Source organism: Leuciscus leuciscus (genome assembly GCF_965113295.1).
Source record: "Leuciscus leuciscus genome assembly, chromosome: 13".
Classification (NCBI taxonomy): Eukaryota; Metazoa; Chordata; class Actinopteri; order Cypriniformes; family Leuciscidae; genus Leuciscus; species Leuciscus leuciscus.
Genome location: NC_138737.1, coordinates 6,887,643 through 6,908,407, shown reverse-complemented (window position 1 = coordinate 6,908,407; position 20,765 = coordinate 6,887,643). Strand labels below are relative to the sequence as shown.

Sequence of the window (20,765 nt, the reverse complement as noted above, 5' to 3'; positions counted from 1 at the left end):
CAGAAATTAAACTTATGACTGAAAACCGGTATAAAGATATTGATCAAAAACATTGTCTTGCACAAATAAATAATAAAATAAAAAACACCCAACTATGTATTTTAACGTATTAATAAATCATAATCACTCAAAATACATTATTATTTCTAATAATAATAATGATAATAATAATAATATTTTAATGATAATATAATGATGAAATAATATTTTAATAAATAATAATAATAATAATAATACAATGTTAAAAATTAAATTACTGAAAACCGAATATATTGGTCTAAAACATTGTCTATATAAATATAATAAGGCAAATAAATAAAAATAAATAAATAAAAACAACTAATAATAATTTTAGCATGTATTAATAATAACCATAATCATTTAAAATTATAATAATAATACTTCTAATAATATTTTAATGATAATATTATGATAAACTAAAGATAATGGTCTAAAACATTTTCTTGCAAATAATTTTTTTTTTTTTAAACCACTAAGAATTATCCTTTTAGCATGTATTAATAATAACCATATAATCATTATAATAGTAATAATAATAATACAATGCTTAAATTTAAACTATTGAAAACCATCTAAAGATAGTGGCCTAGAACATTGTCTTTGAACATTTCATTAATAATAAAAAGCAACCAAGTATTAATATTTTAACATGTATTAATAATAATCATTCAAAATCATGAATAATAATAATATTTAATACTATAATAAAACTAAAACTATAACATGTACACAATGAAAATAAAACAAACATTATAATTTATTTAACATTATATTTACATATGCATCAATGGACAGAGACATCAACACTGCGGGAGATCTGCTATTGTTTTATCACATTCAACCTGATTAAATACATCTCACATTTCAACATTTGCATGAACAGCGTATCAAGTTAATGTTGCGATATATGGGCTATTATGTTAAGAGGCGTGTGGAGTAATGATCGATGTTGTATCACCAGAGTTAATGACACCGCTTTAACTGACGGGTGGGTTGATGCTAAATTGGGCTGGTATTTTTAAATCCTCCGAGGGTGGTGGTAAAGCTCTGAGGAATATGATCGGAGAGCGATGCCGTTATTCACAGATGATTCTTAAATAAAGGCTATGTCCGGGGGCTTTTAGAGCAAGAACTTCTCCATCTGTCAGTCGTAATCCTCTTCTTTTCCTGCATCTACCCAGCAGCCTCTAGTTCAACCAGGGCCAGGCGTGCAAAATGCTACAGATAAATACAGCCTCCGAAAAACAATCTGTGACCATTTGTCTTATTCAGGTTTAAGAGCCATTAAACGTGATCTCTTTAATCCAACCAGGTAATGAATCCTCCCTGCAGTTTATCTGAGGTCTATACTTTTTGAGCTTTTTTGGCCAATTTGTAGGTATCTATAAACCATAAAAAATATCAAGCCAGCCTAATAGGTTTTTTGAGCATTGGCTACTTGTTAAGATCACGGCGAGGAAAAGATCAATAACGGTGTCTGTTTTTCAAATTGTTCTCATCATGAATGGATGAGAACCGACAGGTCTATATTTGATTTGAAGATGACAGACAACTCTTTGGAGAGCAGACTGTGCAATGTCACGCCATCGTGAGCGTACACCCATCGCTCCCCCGTCCAATCGTAGCGCTTTGGCCCACTGAGAAAGGAAACATTCAGAAATGTATGATGAAGCTGAAAACTGAACATATATTTTGCTCTCATTATATCACACTGTTAATATGTAATTCAATAACTAGCATTTCTAATGCCACTCAGTTAAAGAATACAAAATACTGACACTAAGTAATACAAAGTAAAACATGTTGCTGATTTAATTCTCATTCTTTTACATAAAACAGATTCAACATTTAAGCATTAGATACGAACATCAAGAAATGACTGTCTAACCTTGTGGGCGACGAAAGCCAAATCTGTCGGTTGGGTGTCTGTTTGTTGATAACGTATGTGCCGTGGTCAGAGCCAACTTTCACCGTCAGCACACCACTCTGTTAAGACATTTAACACACATGTAAATGTGTGAGAGCTTCAGTTTGTGGCTGTAACATTGAAACAGCAGCATTGACAGGGAGAACAACCTGAAAGAGATTCTATTTACAAATATTTAACAATGAAACTTATCATAATTGCGAAATATATAAAAATAAAACGTAATTATAATCACTTTCACCCTTCAATGCTGTCCAAATTAAGTTTGAGTATCAATATGCCAACATTTAAAATAGATAAATAAAACAGAGATGAATAAATCATTAAATGCAAGGGGTGTACTAATTTTTTCACAGATAATTATCCTTAAAAAAAAAAAAAAAATACAAACCTAAAAAACTGATCAATTAAACCACAAACTATTTGTACCATTAAACTGATGCCTAAAATGCCACTGGTTCAGAATTCTTAAAGAACAAAATCATGGTGATACAATGTATATGAAACAACCTCAAAAAAGATGATTTATATATGTGTGAATGTATAGTCAGATCCGAGGCCAAGCATTGGGAACATGGCTCAATTTGTCAACCAAACCTTGACTTGCAGCTGTCCGAATGTTTAATGTAAAGGGTTGTGGTATCATTATATCATATCAACTGTAGCAACAGTGTCAGTGTGCAAAAAGAGCATTTTTTCACTGTGAGGCTACTATGTATACCACAGTTGAAAACACCAGCACAGTGTTTGCCGGCTGCATGTGAGGCTATAGAGAGGTGTAAAAACAAGCTGCTTAGAACAAGTAGCTGACAGGAAGCTCACCGCCTGACATTTATCCAGCCAGAGGAGAGCGAGGAGCGTGAATGACCAATCAATCTGTCAGCAGGGTCTGCTGGCCACCCGCCAGATGCTTAAATGGAACGAGTGCAAGGACTTAATCATTCACTGAGTTCGAGATTATATATATATATATATATATATATATTATATATACATACACACAGTGGGTACGGAAAGTATTCAGACCCCCTTAAATGTTTCACTCTTTGTTATATTGCAGCCATTTGCTAAAATCATTTAAGTTCATTTTTTTCCTCATTATTGTACACACAGCACCCCATATTGACAGAAAAACACAGAATTGTTGACATTTTTGCACATTTATTAAAAAAGAAAAACTGAAATATGACATGGTCCTAAGTATTCAGACCCTTTGCTGTGACACTCATATATTTAACTCAGGTGCTGTCCATTTCTTCTGATCATCCTTGAGATGGTTCTACACCTTCATTTGAGTCCAGCTGTGTTTGATTATACTGATTGGACTTGATTAGGTAAGCCACACACCTGTCTATATAAGACCTTACAGCTCACAGTGCATGTCAGAGCAAATGAGAATCATGAGGTCAAAGGAACTGCCTGAAGAGCTCAGAGACAGAATTGTGGCAAGGCACAGATCTGGCCAAGGTTACAAAAAAATTCTGCTGCACTTAAGGTTCCTAAGAGCACAGTGGCCTCCATAATCCTTAAATGGAAGACGTTTGGGACGACCAGAACCCTTCCTAGAGCTGGCCGTCCGGCCAAACTGAGCTATCGGGGGAGAAGAGCCTTGGTGAGAGAGGTAAAGAAGAACCCAAAGATCACTGTGGCTGAGCTCCAGAGATGCAGTCGGGAGATGGGAGAAAGTTGTAGTAAGTCAACCATCACTGCAGCCCTCCACCAGTCGGGGCTTTATGGCAGAGTGGCCCAACGGAAGCCTCCCCTCAGTGCAAGACACATGAAAGCACACCTGAAGGACTCCAAGATGGTGATAAATAAGATTCTTTGGTCTGATGAGACCAAGATAGAACTTTTTGGCCTTAATTCTAAGCGGTATGTGTGGAGAAAACCAGGCACTGCTCATCACCTGTCCAATACAGTCTCAACAGTGAAGCATGGTGGTGGCAGCATCATGCTGTGGGGGTGTTTTTCAGCTGCAGGGACAGGACGACTGGTTGCAATCGAGGGAAAGATGAATGCGGCCAAGTACAGGGATATCCTGGACGAAAACCTTCTCCAGAGTGCTCTGGACCTCAGACTGGGCCGAAGGTTCACCTTCCAACAAGACAATGACCCTAAGCACACAGCTAAAATAACGAAGGAGTGGCTTCACAACAACTCCGTGACTGTTCTTGAATGGCCCAGCCAGAGCCCTGACTTAAACCCAATTGAGCATCTCTGGAGAGACCTGAAAATGGCTGTCCACCAACGTTTACCATCCAACCTGACAGAACTGGTGAGGATCTGCAAGGAGGAATGGCAGAGGATACCCAAATCCAGGTGTGAAAAACTTGTTGCATCTTTCCCAAAAAGACTCATGGCTGTATTAGATCAAAAGGGTGCTTCTACTAAATACTGAGCAAAGGGTCTGAATACTTAGGACCATGTGATATTTCAGTTTTTCTTTTTTAATAAATGTGCAAAAATGTCAACAATTCTGTGTTTTTCTGTCAATATGGGGTGCTGTGTGTACAATAATGAGGGAAAAAAATGAACTTAAATGATTTTAGTAAATGGCTGCAATATAACAAAGAGTGAAAAATGTAAGGGGGTCTGAATACTTTCCGTACCCACTGTGTGTGTGTGTGTGTGTGTGTGTGTGTGTGTGTGTGTGTGTGTGTGTGTGTGTGTGTGTGTGTGTGTGTGTGTGTGTGTGTGTGTGTGTGTGTGTGTGCGTGCGCGTGTGTGCGGAATGATTGGAAGTTACATTAGTCTTACAATAACATACTGAAAGCTCAGTGTTTGTAGCCTTCATAAATCCTGCAGGACATATGCATTTTCTCTGCAAGGTGCTCCAACAAAGGCTGCTGCACAAAAAGCAGTTTTTGGCTGTGAACTCTTAACAGGAGTTGTGCGGGAGCACTCAACAACAATAACACTCAAGCAAACCTCTTTTCTATAAAAGAAGAAAAGAGACCATCATAAAAGTTTTAGGACCCCTTTTCACTTTACAGAGAAACAACCTAATTGCAATGTTCCACAAAAAGGCTGGGGATGTAAAGGTTAGACAAATGGGTTACATGACAGGTAAAGTGTGTTTAAGTAAGGACTGGAAACACCAACTCAATTCATTTTAATTTAATTAATAGCTCTTGAGTTCTTTTTTATCTTGCTAATTTTTCTTTTTCTTTTGTAAAGGCTATGGTCTATATTGAGTCTGTACATGTTTTTTTGTTGCTAATGATTAATTTAAAATCAATTATTTTTTCTGCCCTGTTATTTTCTCACTGAAGATACAATTCAATCAAGAATCAGATGATATCCGTTGCAAACAGCATTTCTTATTTCAAATAATTTTAGTTTTTAGACCAACATTGACCCCTACTGGACATATAGGCAAAACAGACTTTTCATATAGTTGAGATGTAAAAGCACTGCAGGCATTTAGTTTTTCTCAGTCGCTTTGGTGTATTTCTCAGACCAGAAATGAAATTCTCAGAACGATTTCATCTAGTCACTTGTGCACATCATAAAAGCAGTTTCTCATTCTTTTGAACAAGTTGCGATTGCTTTGGTACATTCATGCAATTGATTATGTACAATTGTCTGCGGTTTCCTACATTATCAGTTGCTAATGCCATGTTGCTCAAAATGTATTAAATAGTTCTCTGTGCAATAGTCTTACCCCTCAAAACATCTAGTCATTAGTTCATCGAATAAGTTATTAAATGCAAAATGGTTGATCTAGTTGTCATAAACTGTCAAGCATATTTTCTACACATTTCTATTAGACTTTTTGTAAATGTGCCATGAATTGATGAATAGTGCAGGTGAATCTTGACTTTCACTAATGAAGAGAATGTAGATCAACCAATGAGAAACCAGTTCTCTGAAATAGCTCAAAGTAGCATCTCATGAACCTTCAAATGGCAAGCGTATATATTCACCTTCTTAGAGACCCTCAACAGGACTCTCATCTCTGATGATGAGAAGGGTCCATTTCGAGATGATTTACCAAAGTATGTGGTAATTTGGGATAATATGAGATTCCATCACTCAAACGCCATCAGGCAATGATTTGTGACCCACTATAGAATGCTGATGGAATTCCTCCCACCTTATTCTCCATTCCTTAACCCAATTGAGGAGTTCTTCTCAGCATGGAGGTGGAAGGTCTATGATCGCCAGCCACATACTCAGATGACGCTTCTGGCTGCCATGGTTGTAGCCTGTGAGGACATCACAATAGACGCCTGCAGAGGTTGGATAAGACATTCCAAAATATATTTTCCACGTTGCATTGCAAGGGAAGATATTCGTTGTGATGTAGATGAGAATCTGTGGCCCGACAGACAGGCACGTCAAGAGGTGTAGACAGACTGCATTGCAATTCCTCAAACAGTGCTGCATGCGAAAGCAAAGTCTTTCCTGTGTTTGCCTTTCTAATGTTGTATTTTCGCCTTTGTGCCCCTATTTCTTTTTCTTTTCTATATCACAACAATACTGTAATGTTTTTTTGTCAGACCACTAGTAAAAGTGTAACTGTGAATCCTATCCAGTCTCTTTCAATCAATAACTCACGTACAGTAGTGTGTAAATTTGTACTTTTGAAATGGATATATGGCATACAGAAGAAGCACAGCTTTGTACATTTCAATACAATAACTGTCATCCAAACTGTTGCCATAGTTTACATCAGGTAATACTAACAGAGTGCAGTGTTTTATTGACAACATGACTAAGCATTTTGACTATCTTGTTTGTGAACAATGACACATGACTTTTTCATTCTGATGTCACTGATATGTTCATTGACATAAATACTTTTGAGAGATGAACTAAAGATTTTGAGTAAGTTACAGGCTTTTGCATAGCCTGGTTAAAACCAGACCATTCTCAGTAGTAACTGAGTTATGGTCTGGCAAAGCTTCATTAATAACTCATTTCCAAAGGGGCATCACCAACGGATGACGCTCAAATGCCTCTGGGCGCAATTGGACAGACCTAAAACCAATCAGAGCGATCGTCATCGTGTAAAGCCATATGCTTCGTCCCAATTCGTCTAAGTTACACTACGCCATAAAAGTATGTACTCTTTTTGTGAAGAAAAGGTATTTTTCTTTTGAATGTGTAGCAAAATAGTAGGCAAGCTTTGGGACATACTACTTCGTCATCTTTATCGGACGGATCTGTCGCGTGCATCCTGTCACGTAAACTGCCCTGTCAATCATCTTGTCACAGTTAAAATCCTCTATTAAATCTAATTTCATTTCCTACCGTTTCGGATAGAAATGTAGTAGCACGTTCATCTGCCAGTGGGTCTTTCATGGAGACTGTCCTCATGTGTTTGCAATTTTAATATAATAATGCATTTAAAAGTTGCTGCGCCTGGCCTGTGCAATTGGATAGACCTAAAACCAATCAGAGCGATCGTCATCATGTAAAGCCCGCCCCAACGTTTCTGATTGGTGCCGCGATTTCGAGGGATTAGAAATGGGCTTGAATGAGCTCTTTGCCAGACTACTTGCAGAGCAAATCTAAATTTGCCGGAAGTTGTCTGGGTTTTCCCAGGCTAGCTTTTGCAGGTAATCCAATGTGTGGTGCTATTTGTATGAATTGTTTTGAGAATGCACATACTTCTTTGCAAATATTAAGGATGATTTGAGAAATGCACCAAAGCAACTGAGAAAAACTGTATCATGTAAGGATGTGAGAATAAGGGCATGTGTACTTACAGAGAAGACAACGTCATAGTCCATTCCAGTGAAGTTCTCATCTGTGAGGTCTTCAAAATATTCTGATAATGCGTCCATTGTCTCATCTGCTATTCTCCCATACTCGGTCTCTGTTAGTTCTCTATACAAAACAATTACTTTGTAGAGTAAAAAAATAGTAGTACACAATCATTGCAAAATTTTGGTGCATGTGATTCTAATGTATAAATATATGAGAAGGTAACACTTTACAATAAGGGCCCCTAAAAATGAACATTTTGTCATCATTTACTCACCCTGTATGATGATCCAAACCTGTATGAGTTTCTTTCTTCTGTTGAACACAAAAGAAGATATTTTAAAGAATGTTGGAAATCAAACAGTTGACAGTAGCCATTGACTTCCATAGAAGGAAAAAAAAAAATCCTATGGAAGTCAAAGGGGACCAGCAACTGTTTGATTTCCAACATTCTTCAGAACATCTTCTTTTGTGTTCAACAGAAGAAAGAAACTCATTTGGAGCAACATGAGGGTGAGTAAATGATGACAACATTTTCATTTTTGGGTGAACTATCCCTTTAATGCATACCTAATATTATCTATGAGCAATACATTAGATATAACTTTTTATTTTAATAATGTATAAGTAAATGTTAAAAATTAACATTAACCAAGATTAATAAAGACTTTTTCCACAATTAGTTCATATTAACTAATGTAGTTAACTAACGTTAACAAATGAAACCTTATTGTAAAGTTTTAACAATGAAAAACTTTTTATTAATGGTTGCTCATAGTAAAAATAGTTTGTATGGTATGTTTTCTGTGTCAAAAATACTTTTAGCTATATATTACAGACTGTAAATGATAAGAACTTTGCTGCTTATTTAAACTATTTAGACTTGTGTATTATTTGAATGTGAATATAAACAAATTTGATGTGGACAGATAATTGGAGGCTGACCTTCCTGGGGATATTTCTTGTTATACAAACAAATAAGAAAAACTGCATATTAATGCTGCACATTTTTACACACTAAAACACAAGCCAGAAATGTTATATAAAATAATTTTTGAATAAAAATGTAATTAATCTAAACACTTTTGATGGACAACGGTTGTACAATAAACACATTTTCAACACAGTGATAAATCATAACCAGCAGTATCTTCATGCATAATCAAAGTACACGGAATGTCGCAAATATTGTGCTCTATGACTCAGTGATTATTACAAGATTACACTTTTCACTCAGAACAATATTTACCTCAACTGAGGAGCGTTTTCTTCTCCAAGAGGTGCACTTGAATGAAGTTCTCTTTTCTTCAGACTGCCATCAAACCACTTAAAAATATTGAAATATCAGACAATATGGATGGATATGATAGCAGGTAATTTAAACCTTTATACATTTTTATACTTGATTTAGAAATTTAGATTTTAATTCTGTCAAAAATGGTACAAAAGGGTCTGAGTCATTTACCTGTGTATGTCCTTCCCATACACTGGTCCTTGTGACTGTCTTTGCTGAAGAAATACTCCTAAATTTGCCACCACCACATATCGACTAAAATCAAATGGGTCATAAACAAAACAGATATTTAAAGATACAATATTTTTCTGACTACTAAAACACAAACCGTTACACTTATTTAATTAATTCAAATTGGACAAAATGTCAGCATGAATGACCAGAATATATATATATTTTTTTTAAACGTGCTAGTCAGTTACGTCACGTCACGTCACGTCCTTACGCAAAAGATTTGTCTCTCTATAATAATAAACAAATAAGAGATATTTACGACAAATAAGGCAATATAATATGAGACACCACGGCACATATTGGCAATTCAGTCATGCTTACATGCCGGAAATGTTTGTTTTAAACTCACTCACTTCAACTCCACTACTCATTGTTGATAGTCTGGAGGTTTGTTGGTAGCATTTCCATCTGGAGCTCAAATTTAGAAGATACAGAGAACGACACGTAATACTTAACCTTGACATAGCTTCAAAAAGGGTGCAAGTATCTGGCCAGTCAGTATGATTATGCCCGCTTTGACAGTCCTAGTTACATTTCAAAATACAAGTCCCAACAAAATAAAAGTCTGTTTTATTCAGGAAGAGTTTCGTATTTATTAAATCCCATTTTTTTTATTTTCTTTTAAAAGAGGAAATAATTAGAAAGTATAAATAATAATAATAATAATATTTTTTAATGCTGCCTTTACGTGCTATCGGAATAATCGTAAATAGCCTACTAGTTTCCTAGTTAAAAAATTGGTCATGAACGCCCTCTCAAGTCAAAATTTGAATGCGATGAGCTCGTAATTACGACTTCAGAAGTGGGAAGTAGGACATTTCCGATAGCAAGTGAAGGCAGCATAATTTATATAGTGCCTTTCCATAGCTCAAGGGCGCTTTATAATTGACATACAAGAGTACCGGTGACAACAATTAAATAATACAAACTATAGAATAGAAGAACAAGAATAATACACAGACAAAAGAAAGGCATTGCATAAACAGGGTAGCAATTTTCAACATTATACAAGAACAGAAAAAAACAGCAGAACAGTATTTCACTCAGTTAATATTTAAACTCCGAAATATGATAGATAGATAGATAGATAGATAGATAGATAGATAGATAGATAGATAGATAGATAGATAGATAGATAGATAGATAGATAGATAGATAGATAGATAGATAGATAGATAGATAGATAGATAGATAGATAGATAGATAGATTCCTCAAGCCAGTAGGTGGCATCAACTGCTCACATTAAGAGCGTGGTGGTATAATGGGAATGAGAGATGTTTCTCTGAAGTGCAGGAGGAGGCGGAGACTCGTTGCCGACTCGCTGTCCTTCAATAACGATTCCACAAAGTACAGGGACACTGACTGCACTAACATCTAGTGAGAGAAACATTACAGGCTCTGGGAATATCATTGTGCACTCAACCTCTCTCTCTCTCTCCGAAAGCAAGATAGACCCATACCTTAGAAGACATATAAAGGTAAGATATTTTTAAAATAATGTTTATTGCGACGTAACCTGTCTGAACCTGTCAGATGGACATACACCTGTACCTGCTACCAGTTCACCGGTGTGTTCTTCCGCTCTCGTGTAGGCAAGACGTCATATTTGACATATTAATGTGTTGAATTATATGAAATATTTTAGCTATGCATGGTAGGAAAAAACTTTAAACAACGTATTAGCCCAATTAAAAGAATTTAGGACACATAAACTCAAATTTTATCTTGTTATATTTGTTCATTGCAAAATCATGACAGACTATTTTTACATTTCAAGATTTTACATTTTAGTCTCTGAGAGTGTCAAAAAATTACGTAATATTATCGCAGGGAAGAGGTTTCTTAGAAATATTACAAGACTTTGACAGGCGTAGATGTCGAGTGCATCTCAAAACCTAGTGTGCTGTCTGTCAACTATGGTGAAGGTGATTTCACCAAAAAAAATCCTGGAACAACATTCTAATCACCCAATCAGATTTGAGAGTCAAGTTTAGGCTTACAACCAGGGTTATGTGCTTCTACATCAATGTTATTCATCAAAATGTTAATGATAAGTTATGAGTAGGGTTAGTTTAGGGGTAGGGATATAGGACTACATTTTCAGACTGGAATGTTGTTCCAGGATCAACAAAATATGTTGGTCCAGGAACATGTCTTAGTTGGCAAAATCACGGTGACCTGCTGTCCATATAGATGACAATTTTGGAAATCATTTAATGCTGTTTTTAAAAAATGTTTGCATGTTTTTATAATCTTTCACGCATAAACACATTCAAGTAAGGGAGACCTGGGCTATTTGTCACATATGTATTGTACAAAAGGTTAATCTGTGTTCAGTGAACTGTATAATTTATCTCTGAGCAATAACAGTGAATATTGTAAACAGCTTTTTTTTTGTCAAGTCACCTTTATTTATATAGCGCTTTATATAATACAGATTGTTTCAAAGCAGCTTTTCAGTGCTTACAGGAAAATGATGCATTTCGGCTGTTGTTCAGCTGAAGTCAGTTCAGACATTTTGTAGTCAAGTCTTTAAGGTATATGCATATACAGAAAATTTATAGGTCTCATCATATTGATTGATCTTTTATAATGTCAGTGGGATAGAACACAATAACTACATATTTACATTATTTCTGAATATCCAGATTGAATTTAATATGGTCCTATAACTGAAACGTACTGTGTGTCATGAGAAAAGTCATAAAGAACATATTGAATTGCTATTGCCTATAATTTATGGGATCAAATGAGGTTATGAGAAAAGTCTTATAACTTTTAGCCATGTTGAAAATAACCCTGCTGGGCAGTTGTTTAGACAAGCTCTGTACCTGGAGGCACACAATCACATGACAGCCAAGAACAATGAGAGGAAGAAGAAATATTCCTCTAGTGTTTGTGGTTGCGAAGCTCAGTGTCTCTTGTGCAGATCTTTTCCAGGTGTTTTTTGCAAAAGCGTTCTGCAGTAGTACTGAGTTGCATAAATCTGTATCAGATGTTTGCACTTTTGTGCAAAATAGCCTAGTAGCAACTTTTTCTTCATTAATAACACAAATTTGAGATATGTTCAGAATGGAATATTAACAGAACAGTCTCACTATTTCTGCAGTCTATAGAATGCATAAAGATGTCAAGGTTTGTCTTGTATTAGTAATAATTCATTGTAGTTTAGCAGAGCATCTATAACATCTCTTTTTATGACTCACCATTTGTCTAACTTAAGTTTGATTTTTTTACACAAAATTGAATGTAAAAAAATGGCCTATTTGATTAGTGCATGCCACTCATGTGCAACATGATGAGGTTGTACTTCATGTTCTTTTTAATGCACAAGTTGTATCTGTGTCCCAGTCCTCTGCAGATCAATAAGCCACGTCATTTCATTTCATTTTAATCTTTCTGGGGCTTTTCAAAGCAGCAGCTGAATGATGAACAGCAGTCGTGACCGGCGGTCTCACTCCCATGCACATTTTTTTATTGCTCCCACAGTGGCATGCTACATTCCTCCCGAGTATTCAGACTGCAGACAGCCAATATACTGACCCTGACCAGTTTGACCACCTCTTATATAAGAAATAAGATCTGTTTTATTTAACTAAGCTGCTCTTAGATCAGTACAGAAGAGCTGAGATGGTATGTGACATGCTCTTTTGACCTTGATGTGTAAAATACTCCCTGGCTGGATTATGTCAACATCATCATTATTATACCTGTAGTGGGGGATTTGACGGTGAACTTTTGACTAAAATAAATTTTGGTCACATGATATCAAGATTAGTATGCGTTAATTGGATGGGTTAAATGTAGAGGACAAATTCTGAGTATGGGTTACCATAGTTGGCCTTCATGTCACGTCACCTTTTCTCCTTTTCCATCTCAAAACCTATTCTGCTCACAAATCATATTGATGATAATAAGTAATATAATAATATTGGGCTTGTTTTTGAAGCCGCGGTTGCTTATTTGTCTTGCGAGAGTTGGCAACACTGTTTGTGAATAATGTTCTATATTTGGTGTTATATTGCTAGTACACGTACAGTAGGACCGCAGTGTTTGAATGTGCTTTACTGAGCAGTAAAAAGAGCATGAATTGCTCTGTTAAGGTGCAGTAAGTGATTTCTGAGAAACACTGTTAATATTTGAAATCAACCCAAACAAACACACTTCATTGCTCCGCCCCCAAAATGCTCTTTATCACATGTCTCTTTATCATAACTGAAGTGAAGCAAAATAATGCAATAATAAAGAAGATGATTGGCTAAAAGTGTGTTGTGGTGCTCGGTCCGATCCACTTTCAACAGCATTTCTCAGAAATTGCTTACTGCACTTATTTACACAGCCTATAAGGCTACTGTGATCAGGCTCTGTGTCGATTCAAAATTCTGTCTAAAAATGCAAAGCAGAATAAGAATCTTACTAAGATATGCATCTCTGAGCCACTTCAGCCTCCCTAATTTAATAATTTTATATTTAAAAATACTTTAAAATATTTTTTACATTTATTTACTTAAAAATGATTTAAAATGTATAATAGACATTCATTTAACATAATATCTGCCATTATAATTTTATAATTCTACAATGTAATTTCTTTTTTATATCCATAATTTTTTATTAAATTTTTTTAAAAATGTATTTATTTTCAAATTATTTTTCATTTATAATAGACATTAATTTAAAATAATTTCTGCCATTATAATTTTTTATTAATGCCTCTGTGCAGCATTAAACAGTGTAAATGCGACTTTTTTGTATGCCACTCCAGATGCAGCATTAGTTGATCAATTTGCAGCAAAGCAAGCAGTGTTACTTTATTCATTAGTGTAGTTTTTATTATTAAACCTGGGAAAACTAAAAGACTGTGATTTGCATAGGATTTCTTATTCTTTCACGTAGCTCTCACTGCTGAAGTTTACTGAGCCAGTGCTTTTGAATGGGAAATCAGCAGATGCAAATGAGTGTCAGCAAAAAAACACATTCACAGCATCATGGTCATCTTTCCCTCTAAACCTGTGTGTAAGTCTCCCTTGAAGAATTGCATAACAAAACCTGTGATGACACATAGCTGAGCCAAAGGTTGACGAGACGAGAACCTCTTTAGTCTGAACAACCACAATGTCACACTGTTCTTGAAAATAAACTTACATATGACTCAGTTCATTCAATTGTGACTCCAGTACTTGCTGCAAAGGACATTTCTCCCGTTGACCCAATGAAAAAAAAACGTGAGGTTTTCATTTGACTAGTTATATAACCACGTTCCCTGAGGTTGTTACAGCCTGTAGGCTATTTAGCAGGCGGTCATGATCACTTGTGTCTTGTGACATTTGTAAAAGCATAATGAAATGCATTCTTGAACGTTACTGACCTTGGATATGTCTTCTTTTATTTTGTATGTGACAATAATAGCTTGTTTGAAAATTACTTTATGTTTTAGTCCATCTGTTAAAACTAAGTGTTGATACTTCACTCACTGAAAATAGTAAAATAGGAGTGCGAAATAGTTCCTGATCCACTATAAGTCTCTCCATAATAAGCCATGTAAAAGATGGTTGCAAAGGTGTTCTGAGTAGTTTGGTCACATGACATGCTAATGCTGTTTGGCATCAAATCTTGCATGACTTATCAATGTCAATATTTTTTTAATTGAACACAGCCATGGATGAAATTCGAGAGCAATGACGAAAAGGAAAATTGAATTACATTTAAATTTAACAGTGAATTATGTAATTGTTTTCTCTGTTTACATTTTTTACCTATGATATTTTTTGCAGTTCTGTTTAGTGACGCTAATTGTGCAGAAATGATACACTCCATCCTTAATCTATCAATGTTTTTTTGTGTGTTTCGGAAAATAATTTTCCAAAAATGAAAATGAGAATGAACAAATAATGACTTTTTTTAAAAATATATTCCATTAAAGTCACCATGAAACAGAAGTTCTGATAGTCTTTTCTTCCCTACTGTGATGTATATTAGAGTGAAACTCTATCCATGGACTTGATTTTGTCCATGAGGAATTGATTGGATGGTTGTGGTTTTCTATTGGTTGATCTCAGGTGACTCACAGGTTGTCCCACCAGTAAACACATCATCAGAGAAGAGAAGAGATGTCGGGGGAGGGGAAGTTATTTTGAGGCCACATGAATGAAAATAATATAAAGATGTGCACAGATAAATCATTTATATTAAATACATACTGCAACATTCAATAAAACAAATAAGAATTTTGATTTCATGGTGACTTTAATACTCAGGTTTTTTTATTTTTATAGAGATGTGAGAATCCCTAATTGGCTTTGCAAGCACCACTATGACTTAGTTAAAGTGCACAGTGATTACTCAGACTACAGTGGGAGGGCAATCCCACCCTGTCATGGATAGCCTGTCAATGAGCTTGTTGTATAGTGATTGGCTATACTTTATGTGTAGGACTGAACCAACATTCTCACATTTAGTGTTAAATGTCAGACAGCAGTGCATGTTAACTGTTTGGAGGCATTGTGGGGGAGAGACGAACGGAACTGCAGGCGATGTTGTTGATCTCACAAGTTTCATAACAACAATGGAATCTAGACATGTATATCCTGTTCTTTAGATTTTCAAAAAAAGCATCAATCGCCTCCAATGGCAACGTGTCCCCCACCAGGCAACAACAGGCTCCTGGAAAGGCTCTTATTGTCAAATAGTACAGTCTGAGGGAGTTATTAGTCCCCTGCATGGTAGGGGTTGGTCATGGGACCTTTTGTTTTAGTTACCATGTTATGAGTCTTATGATCAAGTTCAAACATCTCATATACCATACGCCTCTCTATAAGCAAATGGCCCCTAACAACCTGAGAGAACTTAATGTAATATGCAGTGGAAATTATATTTTCCACACCTAAAGTGTTTGGCCTACTTCGGCATCTGGACTCATTGTGACCAACATTATTTATTTGAAATACCTCCTGCAATTTTACATCAAGTTAGACATTCTTGAATTTTTCAATCACAAATAAAAACAACAATACTGTAGGCTATATGTAATCATTTTTATTTATTATTATTTTATTAAGATAAAAGTGTTCTATTTTAATTGCTAAATGTATTCAATTATAAAAATTAAATAAAATGTCATTATTTCTATCACAATCTATTACAGATGCACCTGATTAGGAAACCGTGTCAGTGTGATGTGATCACTATTTTGTTTTTGAAGTCTCTTTTGCGCACCGAGGCTGTATTCATTTTGATTAAAATGACAGTAAAATCAGTAATATTGTGCAATATTATTACAATTTAAAATAACTGTTTTCTATTCAAATATATTTGAAAATGTAATTTATTTCCACTATGGCAAAGCTGAATTTCCACATCATTACACCAGTCTTCAGTGTCACATGATACTTCAGAAATCATCCTGATATGCTGATATGATACTCAAGAAACATTTATCATTATTATCAATGTTGAAAACAGTTGTGCTGCTTAATAACTTTGTGGAAAGTATGATACATTTTTTAGGACTCTTTGATGAATAGAAAGTTCAAAAGAACATCATTTATTTGAAATAGAAATATTTTGTAACATTATAAATGTCTATACGGTCACTTCTGATCAATGTGTCCTTGCTGAATAAAATGATTAATTTCTTTCAAAATCATCAAAACCAATATAATCTTTCTGACCCCAAGCTTTTGAATGGTAGTGTATTGACTGTCACTGCAGAAGTCTCATGTAATGGTTATGGCCATTTGTGCTGATTCAACTTAACTTAAATGATCACAGAGGTCATTTAATTCCATGACTTCTTCACAACTTCCTGTCTGCAACATGCAATGACTTAACAGGCACAGTAAAGGGAAGGGCATAATGGTTTTCTTATCACAGGTCTGGACCTCAGCCAGAGTGAGGGTGGAACAGCGAGTCCAACTCCATCCTGGGTACAGCATTATCAGATAGCAGTGATAAAAGTGCATAAAGAGGCTTATTATGTGCCTGTGGTAGACCTCTACCTTCCATATCTTTCAGTTATGCCTCATTGACTTTCAAAACAGTTTTATCCCTGGAGAGTTAAGTGAATAATTATTCTTTCTTTTTCCTTAAAAAAAATAAATAAATGAGGATCACATTCACTCTTATGTTTGTGTTTCAGGGCAGACTACACATGATGCCCTGAATGTGACAGATTTTTCTAAAAAGAACTGGCTCATACGAGTCATTAGTTCATTATTCAGACTACTGGTTGCGCTGCATGGTTTTGATTCACTTAAAAGGACTGATTCATAAGAGTAATTCATTCTGGAATCGGCATACACAGGATGCACTGGGTGCGTTTGATTCACTAAAAAGAACTGGTTCATATTGGTTAATTTTAAAATCAGACTGTACTGGTTGTGTTTAACTCTAGTTTTAGACATACACTTGCAAACTTCCTTAAGCATTTCCCCTTGGGGAGGACCTCCGTTGCAACATAGTTGAGTAGATATTGCAGAAAACTCTATGCTCATTGTATGCGGAAAGTGTTATCAAAAAATATACACAAATGCGATTCTTTGTTCCCAAATTTAATTAGGACACAGGGAGAATTCCAAATGCGTTTTTGCACCCAAAACGTAGTGGACACCATTTGTAGGGGCGTTCCAAACGAAAGTGAACAACTGAATTCTTTCACGAAGGGCCCTTCACAAGTCCGTTAGCGAAGGGAATATGCAATGGTCACTTCAAGGAAGAAATTTGATCTTTTATGGTCATGTGACCCAAGGTGACAAGTCCTCGCAATTCATTTTAATCTAGATATGGCACGAGAGTTGGAGTTAACGTATAAACAGAATAATTCAAGTTGTTTTATTTTGCTGTGATATATTACACACATTTTCGTCATGCATTTTATACTAAATTCTAAAATGTTTAATTGATAAGAAATGTTGCTTTACATGTTTAATGCTTAACTTATAAAGTTAAGAGCAGATCGGGAACAGACACACACACACACACACACACACACACACACACACACACACACACACAAAGCATGTTTTAAAAACTTAATTATAAATGGACATTTATTTGTATCATATTAGCAGCAATAATAAGATATTCCCATTGTCACTTTCACTGCTTTCCAAACGACTTCATTAAGACACACAAGTACCCTTCTCCCTCCAAAGTCCCCACTTCCAAGGCTCTGCCCTTCGGAGTGAGTAGGGCTTAGGGATGCTCACTTCCGATTTGAGTTTGCCCACAGTGTACCACTTCAGGTTGGATGGCACAGACATTAACTTTAGCTTATTTGCCCTCTTGAGTACTGCAACCCTTGTGTAAATGCTTGGGTAAAGTGTGTTGATGGCCTCTCTCAAGCTGTTTATTTTCTCTCGTTTGACTTTCACAGCAAATCAAATGTCCTTGCTGCGAGTCGAGTCTTTCAGCAGTTAGTTTGCTTGATCACCTGGCTCAAGCTGAGTTGAACTCGTTCAGAATAGTAAATAGAAATGTAGCCTGAATGTCATCCCTTTCGTTTACTCTTTGCTCCTTTTCTTTATCTTGCACTTCCTCCTCCTGACACTCCCCTGCTGCTACTCAGAGGTCTTAAGATAAGCTCCACAACACAGCTGAATAAAAAAGCATTTTCTTTTTGCTGAGAGGAGAGAGAGGGGACTGGAAATGAGGGGAAGGTTATCGCCTAATGTCACGAGTTGGATTTAAACCAGTGTTATTTTAGTTACATTGAGATACATTATAGTTTTTTTTTATAAATTTTTTTAATTTGTTTGTCATTTGTATTAGTTCTGTCGTGACAACTCTCGGAGAGATTGGTACAGTAATAGAGATTGGCAAGGTAATGGATATGGCAATGTTTTTGGTGGAATAGATCTGCTACGCTGCTGCTGCTGCACAGTAAGTACAGAGACTTGCTAGTGCCAATACATTCACAGACATGCCGCTGCTGCACATAAATACATAAATAACCCCTATACCAGATCTATACAGGTGGAGCTGGGGAAGGTGGAGGGTTTCTGAAAGCAAACTGCTGGCTGCTAACAACAACACAAACAGTATTGTTTGAATGTTGAGCCGCAGCTCATTGGCTGCTGAATGATGCAACAACAACCAATCAGCTGTGCGATCTATATAGATAATGATGTGATCGTTACCAAATGATATAAAGTCCTATCAGCCTGCAACCTTCTTGCCAGAACTAGGTATTTATTGTTTTTTAAAGGTCTACATTGTTTATATTAATTTTTATTTCAGTTTTAGTTATTTTCGTACATAAAGCTCAAAGAAAATTAGATATGATTTGTATTTATTCCCAAATTTTTTTTAGTTAACTATAATAACCCTGATTATGAAGACCACCCATTTTTTACACAATTAGATGTTTGATTCTTTATGCATCTGTTATCATCTTGTTTATGAACTGCTTGTCAAGTCACATTTATTTCTATAGTGTTTTATACAATAAAGATTGTTTCAAAGCAGCTTCACAGTAATAAACAAGAAAACAACTGAATATTTGGCTAAATTCATCAGTTTTGAAATAACTTAAATTTCAGCTTTTATTCACAGCAGCTTTTTTTAGTCTTCTCTCATTCATTTGCCTGGGGAAATAAAGTCAGCTTTGGATTTTATCTGGATTTTTTGTTTCTTTTTTTAAAGGAAAAGGAAAGAAAAATACTTTTTTGTATTATTAGCCAAATCTCTTTTGGATATTTCTCTTCGGTTTAGCATATGCCTCCCTACTGACTTTATCTGTAGCAATAATTAGTATTTATAGCTTCACTGTACAAAGCTGTGCACAATGCAAAGCTGTGCATATTGTCCTACAAATTCTTCTAAAATGCCTTTAATAGCATAATATCCAATTACAGCTTTTAGCGGTAAACTTCACACAGTACACTAAGCCAGTTATGTAATCACTGTCACTGTATCCAATTAGCAAACTGAAGAAAGAACCTCCAGTCAGAACAAAGAGTGCATATGTGAGGCCTGTGCCATGCTGGATACGGCCCTAATCCTGTTCTCTAGTTTTAAGCCCTCAATTAAAATGATCGGAAATGGAATTTTGATCCTCAATAATTCTTTGGAACTGTTAAAAAGTTAAAAAGTTACGTTTACACTTCAAAATGCTTCATGGATGCTTTATGGCATCCTCTCTGTCAATTCACTGATTGCATGGAAACGATTTGGTGTTTCAAAAAGCTTTTGATAGTTTTTAATCAGTATGGTCTGAAAAGTATTTTACCCAAATTTGGGGTCGATCAGGTGAGAGCTGTACGAAGAAAGTTTCCACTATCAGCATAGTTAATCGTTATCATCATAGTTCAACGAGTTCCCCATAGTTCCATATTTCCAACGAACATTAGCAAACAGCATCGCAAAGTTGTGTGGTTGGAGCGGAAGCTTTCCACCTGTGGTTAAAAGCATATTTTCTTGTTTGCATGACATGTGGACCTAATAAATCCTTATCTTCTTGAGCAAAACAAACAAGTTGACATTCAGTACAATCTATTTCATTTACGTCTTTTAGTTTCTCAAGAGCACTTTTTGAAGAGTGTGCATGCATGTGTGTGCTCTAGTATGAAGGAGCCTAT

General features: G+C 35.6%; 2 protein-coding genes across 5 annotated transcripts in view; one reads left to right on the top strand and one right to left on the bottom strand.

Moving 5' to 3' along the window:
- Positions 1–760: 760 nt before the first annotated feature.
- fxn (frataxin) lies at positions 761–20,342 on the bottom strand. The gene is made up of 7 exons (XM_082189185.1): positions 20,339–20,342; positions 9,542–9,688; positions 9,126–9,209; positions 8,910–8,986; positions 7,663–7,783; positions 1,910–2,007; positions 761–1,658 (listed from the first exon to the last, which is right to left on the bottom strand). Exons 2-7 carry the CDS (start codon positions 9,650–9,652, stop codon positions 1,520–1,522), a joined length of 630 nt encoding a protein of 209 aa, XP_082045311.1. The 5' UTR covers positions 9,653–9,688; positions 20,339–20,342; the 3' UTR covers positions 761–1,519.
- Positions 10,506–20,765, top strand: part of pip5k1bb (phosphatidylinositol-4-phosphate 5-kinase, type I, beta b) — a 40,472-nt gene continuing 30,212 nt past the window's right edge. For 2 of the 4 annotated variants that reach the window (XR_014211422.1, XM_082189162.1), the window contains exon 1: positions 10,506–10,667. The gene's annotated coding sequence lies outside the window, so the exon portion shown is untranslated. Of the gene's footprint in view, positions 10,668–18,196; positions 19,069–19,198; positions 19,227–20,765 lie in introns of those variants that run through there. The other 2 variants (XM_082189164.1, XM_082189163.1) reach the window with 2 other exon arrangements.

What these genes read in the sequence shown, in the direction of transcription:
- fxn (XM_082189185.1), bottom strand. Translation starts at nt 9,652, where the DNA reads ATGTCAAGGTTAAGTATTACGTGTCGTTCTCTGTATCTTCTAAATTTG. An exon ending in CAATGAGTAGTGGAGTTGAA is followed by an intron (nt 9,210 to 9,541) that starts GTGAGTGAGTTT and finishes ATTTGATTTTAG; the next exon opens with TCGATATGTGGTGGTGGCAA. An exon ending in TGGCTTTCGTCGCCCACAAG is followed by an intron (nt 1,659 to 1,909) that starts GTTAGACAGTCA and finishes TTCCTTTCTCAG; the next exon opens with TGGGCCAAAGCGCTACGATT.